Source organism: Orcinus orca, chromosome 12 (genome assembly GCF_937001465.1).
Source record: "Orcinus orca chromosome 12, mOrcOrc1.1, whole genome shotgun sequence".
NCBI classification, from domain to species: Eukaryota; Metazoa; Chordata; class Mammalia; order Artiodactyla; family Delphinidae; genus Orcinus; species Orcinus orca.
The window spans coordinates 43,626,378-43,642,369 of record NC_064570.1 but is presented as its reverse complement, the minus strand read 5'-3'; the positions used below and the strand labels follow the sequence as shown (position 1 = coordinate 43,642,369).

The 15,992-nt window shown below is 37.7% G+C and overlaps 1 protein-coding gene across 1 annotated transcript in view; it reads right to left on the bottom strand.

The window, feature by feature from the left end:
- Nucleotides 1–1,225: 1,225 nt before the first annotated feature.
- The window catches only part of FRK (fyn related Src family tyrosine kinase), an 86,072-nt gene continuing 71,305 nt past the window's right edge, over nt 1,226–15,992 (bottom strand). The window contains exons 5-8 of the mRNA XM_004264850.3: nt 13,647–13,805; nt 4,752–4,933; nt 3,514–3,679; nt 1,226–3,125 (exon numbers count right to left, since the gene is read on the bottom strand). Coding sequence (XP_004264898.1) covers nt 2,917–3,125; nt 3,514–3,679; nt 4,752–4,933; nt 13,647–13,805 — 716 coding nt within the window. The 3' untranslated portion in view covers nt 1,226–2,916. The remainder of the gene's footprint in view (nt 3,126–3,513; nt 3,680–4,751; nt 4,934–13,646; nt 13,806–15,992) is intronic.

The following is a 15,992-nucleotide window of genomic DNA, read 5'->3' as shown; positions in this document are numbered from 1 at the left end:
ATAATAGATTGCTTTGACAGCAACTTGAACATAAATGTCTCCAAGAATCAAATGTGGTAAGTCAAACAGGTTTCAGGTAGTATAAAAACAAGAAAGGATAACCTTCTTTTTACATTTCAAAATCAGATCTTACTAAAAAATTTGTTATTAGCTGCTACCAAAAAAAGTAAATTATATAGTAGTTGAATTTTCACAATGAAATGAGAATATTTTAATTCATTTCTGTATATGTTCAAGCAGGATTGAACTCCAAGAAATAAACTCAAAGACAATGAGCTATTTTCTTTTAATTTTTAATAACTGGTTATTTATAATTTGCTCTTTGCATTAGATTCTATGACTTTAAATAAATAATTGAATTTGTCCTATACATAGTCAACTAATTAGAAAGATTAGTGTTGACCTTCCCTTATAAATATTGCTGTTCATAAAGGAATCAAGGGGCTCTATAATTGTTAGCTCCATATGACCCATTTTAGTTTCAAAAAAGTTTAAGTGTATATACACATACATACACCTATTTTATATGTACAGTATAGATACTTCATCTCAGGGGACTTTCTCCTTAATGGACACCTACCCAGGATCCAATCTTCTCTAATTTTATTCAGATAAGCCAAACTCCCAACCTGTCTCCAGAAAAGGTAACCGTATTCCCAGCTTCGGTATGGCAGAATTTATTCTCAGCCAGCACATAAGAGTCTATTATTGGTCTAGGGTTAGGCACATGACCCCAGTTTGCCTGAACAGAAAAAGAATGATTTTTTTTTTTTTTTTTTAGCGGTACGCGGGCCTCTCACTGTTGTGGCCTCTCCCGTTGCGGAGCACAGGCTCCGGACGCGCAGGCTCAGTGGCCATGGCTCACGGGCCTAGCCGCTCCGCAGCATGTGGGATTTTCCCAGACTGGGGCACGAACCCATGTCCCCTGCATTGGCAGACAGACTCTCAACTACTGCGCCACCAGGGAAGCCTGAAAAAGAATGATTTTTATGTAAGCTGAAAATGCAAAGAGAGAGGCTTCCCATTTTCTCCTGCTGGGTGAAGAGAAGAGGGAACCCCAGTTGGTTTTGAGAGCCATCTATGACCATAGGAATGAGGACAATGCTGATGGCAGAGGGAAGGTTGGGAAAGGACTTGGGTCTTTGTTAACATCATTGAATTGTTAATGGTATTGTGCATGGAGTCCTCTCTATCTTGTTAAATAACAAAAATTCAACTGAGTAAATTTAAAGATCAAATTGGCTTTATTCGGTGATTCGTGAATTGGGCAGCATCCCATTTAACAAATAGAAAGGAGCTCGGCCATGCTGTAGAAAAGCAAGGGTTTTTAAAAGGAGAAAGGGGGTGGGAAAAGAACGTCATTAGCAAAGAATGCATTGTTTCTGACGAGGTCGCCCTCCTGCCCTCCTAAGTGGGATGGAAGGGGTCTGTCATGCCGGCCAGGTAATTCCAGGTTGACTGGTTAAAGATTACATTTCTGGGAAATGCTGAAACTGCAATTAGTTTAAGTATTAAGTCTTGGTTTGCTGATATGGGGCTTAGCACAAGTGACTCCATTTGGGGCCTGCTGTCTCCTTTTTAACAACTCCTGTCTTCCAGTTACAGAGTATACAGATTTACTTAGTCCTTAATCTACTTTGTGTTGGGGTTTCCGTAACCACTTAAAACTGCTCTTCTTCTCCTTTAAAGAAAGATGAAAGAAGATACTCAAAATATTCTCAATATACTCAAAATTTTCTTATGCATTTTTTCATTCATATTGCTTTACATTAGAAGATCTTTGAATATATATTTGATTTTGAAACCCCCTTTGAGAGCTCTCCCTAATCATCTAATGAGGCACAGAACTTGATACACCCATTGCTTAAGAAGAAATAACATTCTTACAAAGGTTGATGAAAACTTAAGATGAGTAAAAACTCTCTTGTCTTGTCAGACAAAAAATACAGTTTCATAACCAACGTTATGAAACCTTATTATTCCTTATTCCTACTCTCTAGATCTGAAACAGAGTTTGGCCTGTTTTGTAGCCTATATAGCAAAAGTACATTTTTTAAATTATTCAGAAATCCCAGGCCTTAGCAATCCTACTGCTCTCCTCTCATTTTCCTAAACTATTTTGATACTTATTTCTCAGATCTGGCAGGCTATTAGATGTTTCTTGCATATTTCCAAGATAATAACTCATCAACTTTGCAAGCTGATTCTTAGCATTAAGAGATTAAAACTAATGTAGATGAATCTCAGATGACACATACCGAGGTAGAGAAAAATTCCATCATTTCCTTCTCCAAAATGAGAGAGATTTTAATTCTTTTTCTCAACAGCTGCTTCATTTTTTTATGCATAGGAAAAAAATATGTGCAATTACTCCAAGTACAATCAAGTCATTTAACATGTCTTTGCCATCATTGTAGTTATACAGGATATTTTAAAAGAGAAAAAAAATCTCAAAGCACAGGTCCTGCTGTGCAGCAAAGCAATCAGATTCCTTCATAATAACAGCCTGATGGGATTCAGCAATCCGAGGAATAATGAATAGCCACCTTAATCAGTAAACAGGAAAATGCTACAACAGTCACTGAGTAAAAATTCGCTATCATCTGTTGATCCTCTTGAACAGCATTTCAAACAATAAATAGAAATGTGTCTCTTTTAAGGAGAAAAATAACTTTGTTTAGTGCATTTGATTTTGCCAGGCAGTGGGGAGATGATATTTCATCTCAGACTGTCCTGCAGTATTGCCCAGTTGATAAAATACACATATAATCTTTTTTGTATTATATGGCCAAATGTACCTTATCACTTGAATATGTCAAGATAAATTCATTTTTACAGTTGGTTAATATGATTGTATTTCTGAACTGATTATTGAACTCTGTTGCTACTTCATTATTTGATGTTCTTCAGTGTTCATCATGCAAAGTTATTTGTATCTGAATATGAAGAGTCTGTTTCAAAATAATCCTCAAATTTCCAATGCAGTGTCTCAAATGTTGGCCGGTCCTTAGGCTCTGCATTCCAGCACTCCAACATGATGTTGTAGAATTGCAATGGACAGTTAGATGGTTGAGGGAGTCTATAGTTTTGACCCAACATATGAATTACCTGAGCACCTGTCATACCTAAAAAATATAAAATGGAACCAACAAAAAACAAGTTGGAAATCAGAGTCTTAAATTCATAGATACTGACACTCTAGAGGACAAAGCAAACTGACTTCCCCGGAGAAACTATGAAGTCTATCATCCCCTTCCCAGGCTGCAGAGACTAAACTAAATCCTACAGCAAGTAATGTCTGTAAGACTGCAATTCAAGAGCAAAGGAGAAGGAGGCAATAAACCAACTCATTAAGGCAAATCATCATCATCAAATTTTATCTGTTATGCTCCCACAGGCACATGGTGTGGTCAGCCTCATAACTCTGCCCTCTAAGTCTGGGCAAAGCAGTTAAAGTCACACCTAAGTAAGTGACCTGCAGCAGAAAGGCCCACTTCAGAATTAATTACTCACCACTATAAGGCATTTTGCCATAAGTAATGATTTCATAAAGAAGGATTCCAAATGACCACACATCAGACTTAATGCTGAATTTATTAGTACGAATGGCTTCAGGCGCAGTCCACTTCACCGGCAGCTTTATTTCGTGTTTAGATTCATAGATGTCTTCATTATCTACCTGATAATGCATTAAGGAATCAAGCTAGGTTAAAGTGGGGCTCTTTTTTGGTCACCCTCATTCGTCTGTAACTTGCTTTGCATTAAAATTTAGAGGGACAAGATTCAAAATGAGTTTAGTTCAAATGATAATTACAGTAGCAAATTCCAAATCTGACACACAAGACTGAATAATCTGCGGGACTTCATTAATGAAATATTATTTGAGAGCCTACTATGTGCTAAAAGTAGCACTGGAAGGAGCACTGTAATACATATGGGAAATTCATCTGTGATAACACTGGCTTTACACCTGGTCTTTAGCAAATAAAGAAAGTGAAAGCAAAGCCTGTTTTCTGATTTACTGCTGGTATTGAAGAGCCACTGACATTGATAATTACCATGTAACCATTTTCTAATACTGAAAAGTAGGGTCCAAATGACTTAAATTAATTTATCAACTCACTGGGGATCTAATTAATTTACAAAGAGAAAAGATGATAAATTCATAAAGATCAAAAGAGAATCATTTACTTATGTGTCATGCCCCACACTCATATTTTTACGATACAATGTAGAAATAAAAAATTAAATTCAGAAAAAAACACCTAATATTATATCTCCTATATTAGTGTCTTTTGGCCTAATGTCATAAAATGGGAGCGGGGGTGGCAGGATTTTAAAAGCCAAGGTTTGCTGAAGAATTTTGGCAGCATGCCTGGCAGCATGTATATTGGCCTGGCATAAAGTGAGCAACAATGGATAGGGTAACTCTGTACAAGTGTGCTGCCTTTTTTAAGAGAAATAGAGGCAGACAAACAGAGGCTACTGGTACTGAACAACTGATCATTTATTCAACTGCAAGCTTAATTACATACTTTCCCATCTGGTTGATCATCGTTTTTTCTGTTTCTTTCTCTTTGGTGAAGAAATAGAAATAGGAAGTAGTTTGTCTGTAGAGCCCTGGGATCCTGAAATGGTCTATGGACCAATAGAACTTGGAGAAATATATCGAAAAATAACAGTAAATCTATTAGTATACTGGTCTAGCCTTTTGACCCATTACCAACTAATTAAAACAAAGCCAAATCTACCTTAAAAACTCTTGCAAGTCCAAAATCTGCCACTTTGTAGATACTATGTTCACCAACAAGGACATTTCTGGCAGCCAGATCTCTATGGATGTAGTTCTGGGACTCCAGATAGGCCATTCCAGAAGCAACCTGGGCTGCCATGTCTACCTGCTGCATCAGATGGATATTTGATCCAGCATCATCTAGGTAAAAAGAGAAAATGAGAGATTCACTTTGGAGAACATTTGAACTATTGAAGCAAATTCTAAGAATTTTGATGAATGAGCTATCAGTGGGATTAAGTGCCATAGCACTGAGAGAAAATAAATATAACAGGTACAAACCGTTCCATTTCCTGCGAAGGGTTAATGAGGCAACAAGTTTCAGAGCTCAAACACATTTCAAAGCTGAGGCCCTCCCTTCCCTAAATGAGCATTATTGGGAGAAAGGAGCAACAGTACCACATGATCCAAACACAGCTATAAACATCCGGAAGAGTCCAGGTATTGCCATTTTTAATACCACACATCACTGACTCATCTCTTCATGGAAACTGTTACTTGGTTGCCTCTGGATTTCTTTGAAACATTTCTTAGTTGTTTTAGTCTTTAACCCTAAAAATAATACTAATTTGCATGGCTGAACCAATGAAAAGTTCTCATTCTTCCATCACATTGTTCTTAAAAACTAGCTCACAAAATAATGAAGGCTCTATATATGTTACATAGTTATAAGCTGAGTATATTACATTTGTACTCCATTAAGCTTGATGCATGCATTACATTTTCCTTTCTTAGCCTGTTATTCTTAGAATAGGTTGCTCATCTCTCTATGAAGAGAAGGTATAGGCATGATATACCTTTCGTAGACATAGTTTCTCCTCCTGCTGATTCTATATAACTAAGTATAGGAAATTTATGTAGTTGAGTCAGTTTGATCATTACTAGAGAGATTAGTGTTATTTTGTGGTGACTTTGTGAAATGGGGTCAGCCATCCCTGGATAAGTGTTTAGATGCCATACTGTTAGTAGAGGTCTTCAAATTTCTGGAGAACTGAAAAGGTCTCATATAAATCCAAATTATCATTATCTCTATCTGAATAAGCCAAATATTACCAAAAATGTATTGAATTTATGGTCGAGAGTCCCAGACACAATTCCTGACTTGAGCAACTACAGTACAGGAGTGAGGAAGATTGGTTTGAAGCTAGAGTGCCAGAATTTGAATCAGGGCTCTGCCTTACATTTCTTCCTGACTTTGGGCAAGCTGCTTAACACTCCTGTGTCTCAGTTTCTCCATATATATAGCAATAATTATCATAACCTTGTGGTATTATTTGTTAAAATGAGATAATACATGTACAGCACTTAAAACAGTACCTGGCACCTAGGAAGAACTTAGTAAAGCCTACCTGTTCTTATTATCTATCATTGGTACTGCCTGATCAGAATTAAACAGTTTAAGATTTGTTAAGCTAGAGATGCATACGGATTACCCAAGAGGAAATGTCTAAAAGAAGACAAGCATATGGTTCTGAAGCTCAGAGGAAAGCATGCAGCTAGAAATATGGATTTAACAGTCATTGTCTAGGAGCAAGAGTTAAACATTAAAAGTGGGTGAGGTTGCTAGAAAGTGATAGAATCATGGGAAATGCCAACACTTAGAGTGGGGATATAAAAATAAACCTGCAAGAAAACTGAGAGGAATCAGCCTAAAGAATGAGAGAAGAACCAGAAGAGAACATCATAACAGTCAAAGGTTTGAGAAGAGAAAATCACTACCATTGTCAAATAAGTCCAGCAAGATAAGAACTAAAAAGCATTTCTAAAATATAATAATTAAGAAGTCACTGGAAACATTGGTTGCAGGAAGAGAGTCTTGCTGGAGATGGAGTATAAAGGGTTAAGGGCTGAAGGGGAGCTGAGGATGTGGAGATAGCAAGAGGAGATGTCAATTTCCAAAAACCTAGTCAAGAAGGGAAGACAAGAAGAAGCTAGCAGAGAAAAATGTAAGTCAAGGAAGGGAAAGCAATTATCATGAAGTTCCTGATAGTGAGGGATTGTCATTGATAAGGTAGTAGAGGAGTTTCTGGGCTGCTGGCTATGTTCTCATTCTTGATTTGCATAGTGGCTGCACAGTTGTTTACTTGCTCGCTTTATAATTACATTATAAATATATATGTAGAAAGGACGTAAGTCATGCATGTCCTTTCTACATGTATGTCATCTTTTGCAATTAAAAAAATGAAATAAATGGAGTCAAGGGAAGTTTTCAAATGGGAAAGACCTAAGCACAGTTTGTGTGTGAGTGTGTGTGTTTTTTTAATGCAAGCAGCATATTTAAATAGGCTCTGAGTAATAAAGGCCATTTATGACAAACTTGCAGGTAACATCATACTCAAAAGTGAAAAGCTGAAAGCTTTTCCTCTAAGATCCAGAATAAGGCAAGGATGCCCACTCTCACCACTTCTATTTAACATAGTATTGGAAGTCCTAGCCACAGCAACCAACAAGAGAAAGAAATAAAAGGCATTCAGATTGGAAGAGAAGAAGTCAAACTTTTACTATTGGCAGATGACATGATACCATATACAGAAAATCCCAATAATAAATAAGATTCATTTATTATTAGAATAAATGAATTCAGTAAACTTTTAGGATACACAATTCATATACAGAAATCTGTTGTATTTCTATACACTAATAATGAACTAACAGAAAGAGAAAACAATAAAACAATCCCATATACAAGCAAATAAAAAGAATAAAATACCTAGAAATAAATTTAACTGAGGAGGTAAAAGACCTGTACTCTGAAAACTATAAGACATTGATGAAAAAAACTGAAGATGATACAAATGAATACAAATGAATGGAAAGATGTTATGTGTTCATGGATTGGAAGAACTAATATTGTTAAAATGTCCATTTTAACTACCCAAAGCAATCTACACATTCAATGAAATCCCTATCAAAATACTCACAAAATACCGACAGAGCTAGAATAAATAATCCTAAAATGTGTATGGAACCACAAAGGACCCTGAATAGCCAAAGCAATCTTGAGAAAGAAAAATAAAACTGGAGGTATCACATTCCCTGACTTCAGACAAAGCTATAGTGATCAAAGCAGTATGATACTGGCATAAAAACAGACACATAGCTCAATGGAACAGAATAAAGAGCCCATAAATAAACTCACACTCACATGGTCAATTATCTACAACAAAGAATATACAACAGGGAAAAGAAAGTCTCCTCAATAAGTAGCATTAGGAAAACTGGACAACTACATGTAAAAGAATGAAACTAGACCATTTTCTCATATACAAAAATAAATTCAAAATGGGTTAGAGACTTAAATGTAAGACCTGAAACCACAAAACTCCTAGAAGAAAACATAGGCAGTTATCTCTTTGACACTGGTCTTAGCAATATTTTTTTGGACCTGTCTCTTCAGGCAAGGGCAACAAAAGCAAAAATAAACAAATGGGACCAAATCAAACTAAAAGGCTTTCAAACAATGAAGGAAACCATCAATAAAATGGAAAGACCGTCTACTGAAAGGGAGAAGATATTTGCAAATGATATATCAAATCAGGGGTTAATATCCAAAATACATAAAGAACTCATACAACTCAACAACAAAAACAGATAAACAATCTGATCAAAAAATGGGCAGAGGACGTGAATAGGCATTTTTCCAAAGAGGACATAACAGATGGCCAACAGGCACATGAAAAGATGCTCAAATCACTAATCATCAGAGAAATGCAAATCAAAACCATGAGATATTACCTCACACCTGTAAGAATGGCTATCGTCAAAAAAACAAGAAATAGGGGCTTCCCTGGTGGCTCAGTGGTTGGGAATCTGCCTGCCAATGCAGGGGACACGGGTTCGAGCCCTGGTCCAGGAAGATCCCACATGCTGCGGAGCAACTAAGCCCATGCTCCACAACTACTGAGCCTGTGCTCCAGAGCCCGTGAGCCACAGCCACTGAGACCGTGAGCCATAACTCCTGAAGTCTGGTGCCTGGAGCCCATGCTCCTCAACAAGAGAAGCCACCACAATGAGAAGCCCACACATCACAACAAAGAATAGCCCCCACTCACTGCAACTAGAGAAAGCCCACGCACAGCAACAAAGACCCAACGCAGCCAAAAACAAAAACAAAAAAGACAAGAAGTAACCAGTGTTAGTGAGGATGTGGATAAAAGGGAACCCTAGTGCTTCGTTGGTGGGAATTGAATTTAGTGCAGCCACTATGGAAAACAGTATAAAGATTCCTCAAAAAATTAAAAATAAAACTGCCACATAATCCATCAATTCTACTCATGAGTATTTACCTGAAGAAAATAAAAACACTAATTCGAAAGATATATGCACCTCAAAGTTCATAGCAGCATTATTTACAATAACCATGATATGGAAGCAACCTAAGTGTCCGTCAACAAATGAATGGATAAAGATGATTGGAACCCCGGCTGACACCGTGACTGCAGCCTTGTGAGAAACCCTGACCCAGAAGACCCGGCTCAGCTGCACCTGGATTCCTGACCACAGAAACTGTGAGATAATAAATGTTTGCTGCTGTAAGCCACTAAGTTTTGGGGTAATTTGTCGTGCAGCAATAAATAATAGGTGGATATTAGGAGAATAATATCAGTGCTATGTATATGGTTAAAAGCATGGACTATGGAGCCAGATTTCCTGGGTTTGATTCTTGTTCAACCACCTTGCATAAGTTACTTAATCTCTCCATACCTCAGCTTCTTCAACTGTAAAATGGGGATGGTAATAATAATACTTAGTTCATGAGGTTGTTAGAAGAATGAACTAAAATAATACTTGTATAGGACTTAGAAAAATTCCTGGCACACAGTAAGTGCTATATAGTGATTTTTAGAGGAAAAAAAAATTAAAATATATATGCTCCTCTCCTACCACTATCCCATATGGTTGATTTTCTAGTACATCACCTCATTTAATACTCAGAACAACTATAGGAAGTATTTTGCCCTGTTTGATAGGTGTTCCTACCACTCAGAGGAACAGGTAATAATTTATAGAGTAGAGATTCCAATCCAGGATATGTTGGAGGCTGAAATCTCATGCGTCATAAATTTATTCTGTACTGCCTCCCTAAAATCCACCTTACACTCCTGAGCACCCAAAGTCAGGGGCTATGAAGAGACTTCCATTCATGCAGACAGCAAATAGTTATGGAGTTGTGTTCAGTTAAAGGGTATCTCAGTGAAAACATTCCTATCTGCTTCAATCCACTTAACTGAACTGTCTGTGAGAATGATGAACAACATGCTAGGACTTGATCTGTAAAACAAAGAAAATATACAGACATATACTAGATGCTCTATAAGTATTTATTGGAAAGAAAACAAGCCCAGCTAAAGTAAAAAATGCAGATATTTATCCTCTTTAAACTTCAGTAAGAAATACCAGGCATCAATTACCCTTAGTGCTAAAGTTTTTTGACAAGCCTTTTCCATTTTGGCAAAATGTATTACAAAAAAATATTCAGCCAAGCTTAGGGACTACAAAGATGGTTCTATAGAAAAATGTGTGTTATTTCAGCTATCAAATACAACATCTAATCCTATTACGGTGGATATAAAAAGGTTTTCACTGACAGGCACAATAGTGAAGGAAACTGAGTAGTAACATATTTTCTGCCCTGAAAAGTACAGTGGCCTAGGAACTGCATACAACCTCAGAGCACACTTCTAATACAGCAGCCAGATGTCAAAACTGATATAAACGTTCATAGAGCTGTGACAATTTACATCTGCAGCAAGGAAGTATTTTCAGTTATGTTCCATTACTCAAGAGCATTTCAGCTTAATAATATTTATCATTATGGGATGTTTAAGACTGGCAGATACATTTTAAGATCATTTTGTTGAAATCAAATCCTCTTGATTGGGAAGGGATTGTCTGTAATGAGCATGCCTTCATTACTCCCCCTGGCTGCTAAGTATCCGGGCAAATGAAGGCCTCTGTAAACTTGACCCTGATAGTTCAACCCAGAAGATGACAGAGTTTGTGCTCAACCCTGAGTAAAACACATCAACAAACCACAGAAATCCTCAATGTCAAAGGAGTTTGCAATATACTAAGCATATCTTTGCAAGCTGATACCAAGCACAAAACAAGTCCCAACTGTATTAGGTTCAGGATAGCCCTGACTCAATCTATCCATTAATTTATTCATTCACTTAGTCAACACACAATTAGTGCACACCTTCTGTGTGCCTGACACCGTTCTAGCACTAAAACAAAGAAAAATCTCTGTCCTCTCCAAGTTGTATTTTAGAAGACACTAAAAATAAGCTACATAAATATGTCATGCATTATATGACAACTAACAGCTAGGAAGAGAAGACAAAAAGCAGGAAAGAGGAATACGAAGAGTCAGCAAAGGGAGATTAAATCTCAGAATTTAGAGGGTGACGCAGGAAGGACTCGCTGTAATGGGAATACCTGAGTAAAGCCTTCAGGACGTGAGAAAATGAGCTGTGCGGATAAGTAACGGGAAAAATTTTCAGGTAGAGGAAACGGCAAGTGCGCAGGGCCTGCAGCGGAGCACATCTGGAAGATACAAAGAGTAGCAAAGAAGGGCAGTGTAGTTGACAGAGTGAACCAGGGCAAACCTGTGGGAGATGGGGTCGGAGAGGTAATGGAGAGCCTGGTCAGGCAGGACTTTATGGGTTACACAGAGAGAACCAAGGAGTCACTGAAGGTTTGGGGCTGAGGAGGGATGTGACCTGATTTACATTTTAACAGGATCTCTCCAGCTACTGTGTTGAGAAGAGACTGAAGGGGTCAAGAACCAAAAGAGGGAGACAAATTAGAAGGCTACTGCAGAATCCAGGAGAGAGTTGATGATGACTCGGACTGGAGTAGGAGTGTTGAGAAGTGGTAAAATCCTGGCTATATTTGGAAAGCAAGCCAGTGGGATTTGCTGGTTGGTCAGATATAGGATGTGAGAAGTAGAGGTGACTCCAAGATGTTAGGCCTGTGTGTTGACATTGTCAGAGAAGGAAAGACCACAAGAGGTGCAGATTACTGAGGATAATATCAGAGATCAGTTTTTGGACAAATTATTTTGAGATGTCTAATAGACATATGTAGTAGAAATGAGGGCTGTTTGCAAACTTTTGTTTTTTCCTGCTTTTAAGCACTTTAGAGGGCTGTACTCCCCTACTCCCTTTGGCTTGATTTAACCAAATGAAAAGGGCACAGAAATGACCTCTGTCACTCCTGGTCAGAAGCTTTAAGAGCCAGAATGAGAACAGTCATATCCCCTGCTGCTGCCAAGGTGACCAAAAGACCTGAGCCACCAGCCAATCTATATCTCACATGTAGCAAGAGCAAGAATAAACACCTGTGTTAAGACTCTGAGATTTGGAGGGGTTTGTTACTGCATCATACCCATATTATCCAGACTGATACAGTGTTCACGTGGAGAAGCTAAGAAGGCAGTTGGATATATGATTCTGAAGTAATGGAGGGATATAATTTAGGCAATTGGTTAATACATAAATGTTATTATACAATAAGACTGGTTGAGATTAGCAAGGAATCTGGTGATGTTGCAAGAGTCTTGGAAAATTCCAAGATATTGAGAAGTGTGGGAGATGAGAGAAATCACATAGATTGAGAAGAACTGGCAAGAAAGGAAGAGAAAAGGACATTGGATGAAGTGTCCCAGAAGCCAAATGAAGGTAGTGTTTCCAGAAGGTAGTGTTACCAGAAGGAGGCAGTGTCCATTGAATTGAATACTGCTGATAGATCTGAGGATTGAGCATTGACTGTGAGATATAACAGCACGAATGTTTCTAATTTGACAAAGCATTTTCGTTAGAGATGACCTGAAAGGGCTCATGTACTTTTGTCCCTGGGAATAAAGCAAAAGGAGTCAATGGCTGAGGTTAGTCTCTCTATGGTGGGTAACACAATCTAATACTGTTAAATTTGATATCTTTATGCAAGGGAGCTAGGTATATTTTTGTTTTTAACAGCACTTAGCAAGTCTTATGTTCTTTGTTCCTATCTAGTCTTGCAATTTAATATCACCAGCTTCACAAGTCACCCTGAAATGAGAGAATACTCCTATCTTTCCGATATCTTTGTTCCATTATTCTCACCTCCCTTTACCTCTATACATTCTATCAGTCCCACTCTGACATTCCAAGAAAGTATAGAAAATGCCTCTTTTTAAAGCATGAATTATTCTCTCAGTACTTGATCTCCACTTCTTTGAATACCTCATTTTAACGCTTATAATATTGTGGCTTATTAAATTATTAATTTGTAATAAACATCAAAATTCTACAGTGCCCTTAAGTCTTCTCAGACTACAGGAAGCAGATGTAAAAATAAAGTAATAGTATATTTCTTCTTTTTAGTCTGAATATTCTAATGTTGCCTAGCGGTTGGAAGTATTTTAAATTCCAACAAGCACAATGTTGTCCAAAACTGGCAAAGAGAAAAATGAGGGTACCTTTCCCTCCCTTCCCCCGAAAGCATTCCATGTCCCTTAATTCTGGGCCATAGAAAATACTGGTTCATGACTGATAATGTTCAATTAGTTATTGTAGGAAACAAAGCATCGTGAAAAACATCAATTCTTCAATTTTCCACATGACATTTAAGTACTCTGATGTGTCTATGGTGAACAATTTGTTCTTCCACTACATAAATATTTTTCCTCCCTTTGAGTACACAGTATATATCCTATTAAAGAGTAGTTGAGCAATTCAATGGTAAGACATTCATTGTCACAGATATACCATAGTAGATATCCTTTGGGTTACAGAAGCCTTGCTAAATTGACATTTATAGGACTAGCTAAACTAAATTCCTCTTTTTTCCTTTTATTAAGTCTTTAGCTTACTTTGGAGATATTCTTGCAGACTTCCATGTCTCATCAACTCTGTAATAATATAAATAGGATCTTCTAAAGTGCAAACAGCATAAAGCTGGATAAGCTTTGGATGTCTTAGGTTCTTCATTATCTGTGCCTCCCTCAGGAAGTCATTTGGATCCATTGAACCTGAAACAAGAAGAGGGGAAATCACTTTATGTTACTGAGGCATTCCTATCCTCACAGAAGCCTGGTGGGAATCACCAAGATTGCTTTCTGCCTCTCAGTAAAGTAAGAGCATGAGTGTCACAAATCTTCAGATTTATCAAGGAAGAGAATCAGTTCAACCAGGGCAACCTAATAACTGATGTGTTGGCGCATCAGGGCTGTGCAGCTTATGTCTTATGACCTGTAGGTGAAGAGAGGTTGATTCAGGTCCATGTGAAAAATGAAGGAAAAGGAAACACTGACAGTCTAGTTGATAAAACAAGGCAGGCATCTTAGGAACACAAAGAGAAGACATTCTATTAACATGAACACTGGAAGACACTGAATGTTTAATTACTGCAGCGAGTTTTTCTGTCCAGGATGCAGAGAAGGGTAATAGTTGCCCTGTCCTTGGTACCCACTGTGGGAAGAGCTGGATAACTTTTCTAAAAAGCAATGATATTCTGTCATATTTATGTCTTTAATTCTGCAAGGACATATATCCATAGTGTAGGCCCAGTAGAAAACATTCAAGGGCCACTCCCAAAACTTAGTGTTTTTTTCCTCCTCTTGAAGCTGATATTCAACATTTTCTCCTGTATTAATATCTCCACAGTTGGTTTTAATAGCTTGACCAAATGTTAAGGGAGATATTGGAGCCTATTCTGAAGACTCATCTACAATTAAATTGCACTTAAATGGCTCAACTCTGACTCACCATGCAAAGTGCCAAGAATCAACAGTTAACGTCAAATAAAACCTAAGAGAAAGAAGAATACCTGGAGTTACCTTTCATTAGTCATTTAAAGATCTTTTATTTCTTTTAGGATATGATGTTTCAGAGCCATTGTTGTAACTGAAGGAATACTGTCATTTCACATCTCAGTATTCACTATGGATAGTGCAAATATCATTTTCACTGATGCTTAAAGAGTCTGTTTCGTTCCTCATTCTCTCATATAGAAGACTTCACAGCTAATATTTGAACCCCAGGTATGGATAAGCTTTGGCATTCCAAACTAACACTCTGACTGTTTATTAATATGCAGTTAGAAAGAGTTACATGTGACCTGCAGATCATTTCACATAAAGCATTTAGGCAATCTATCCTTTGGTATGCCTTTTGAGAGTCTAGAAGTTCACTACCCAGGCTCGAACAAATCCTAGCTCACTGTGTGATCTTGAACAAGTTACCAAATGTCTCTGAACTTCAGTTTCTTCATCTCTAAAACATGGCTAATAATCCTACTGACATAAAATCATTGTCAGGATAATAGCATTATCTGGTACATATGTGTTCAATGAGTGTTGACTATATTTGTATTATTATTAAAAATAGGCATATTCTTAGGAAAACCAGACAGATCAACTGTAAGCATTTCTTCACAGGCTGAGGGGAAGAGGCAAGGACTTACAGAGGGAGAATGGGGGGAAATGGCCTATTCTGTTCTCCATCAATTTTTGCTGAGCTCCCTCACTTCCATCTGCTCCACATAATAAAATAGGATTAAAGTCTTGAATCACTGTGGCAAAATGGAGCTAAGAATAAAAGAGGCATCCAAACCATAATAAAGGACCGCTTTTGGTTATTATAATTAGTTTGGCCTATGGTTAGTTACCGATATAGTAGGATCATTCCCCCACCCCCAAACAATCTGATTGATGAAGTTTCCAGTGATAGCAGCAATTATGATCTCCATTCAGACGATTTATCTACAATATGTTTCTATGTTGATGCTTTGGGTGGCCGTCAGATTCATGGAATGCAGGACACTTAAATCATTGCCAGATCACACCATCCGCTAGAGCTGAAACCATGGTACGTCAGGAGCCTCTGCAGGGGAAGCCTGCTCAGAGCACTCCTTGGCTACGCTGGTTACAGCTGACCAGCTGCACAGCAAAAGAGACCCAATCTCAACTCAGCTAGTAATGCAACATTAAATATTAATTTTTGCCTGTCAGAGCTACTGTGGGAGTTGATTTCAGGCTCGTCTTTATTGCGCGGTAGTCTGCTAAGCAATAAATAGCTGAGAAGATTGATTAATGGCCCCAGTGAAGTGAAAACATTTAAGCAATCACCAAAGCTGTTTGCTGCTATTACACTGTAAATCAATAATAATTATTCCTCTTGGAAAGAAAACTATCATGGCGCTATTTTTTAATATAAGA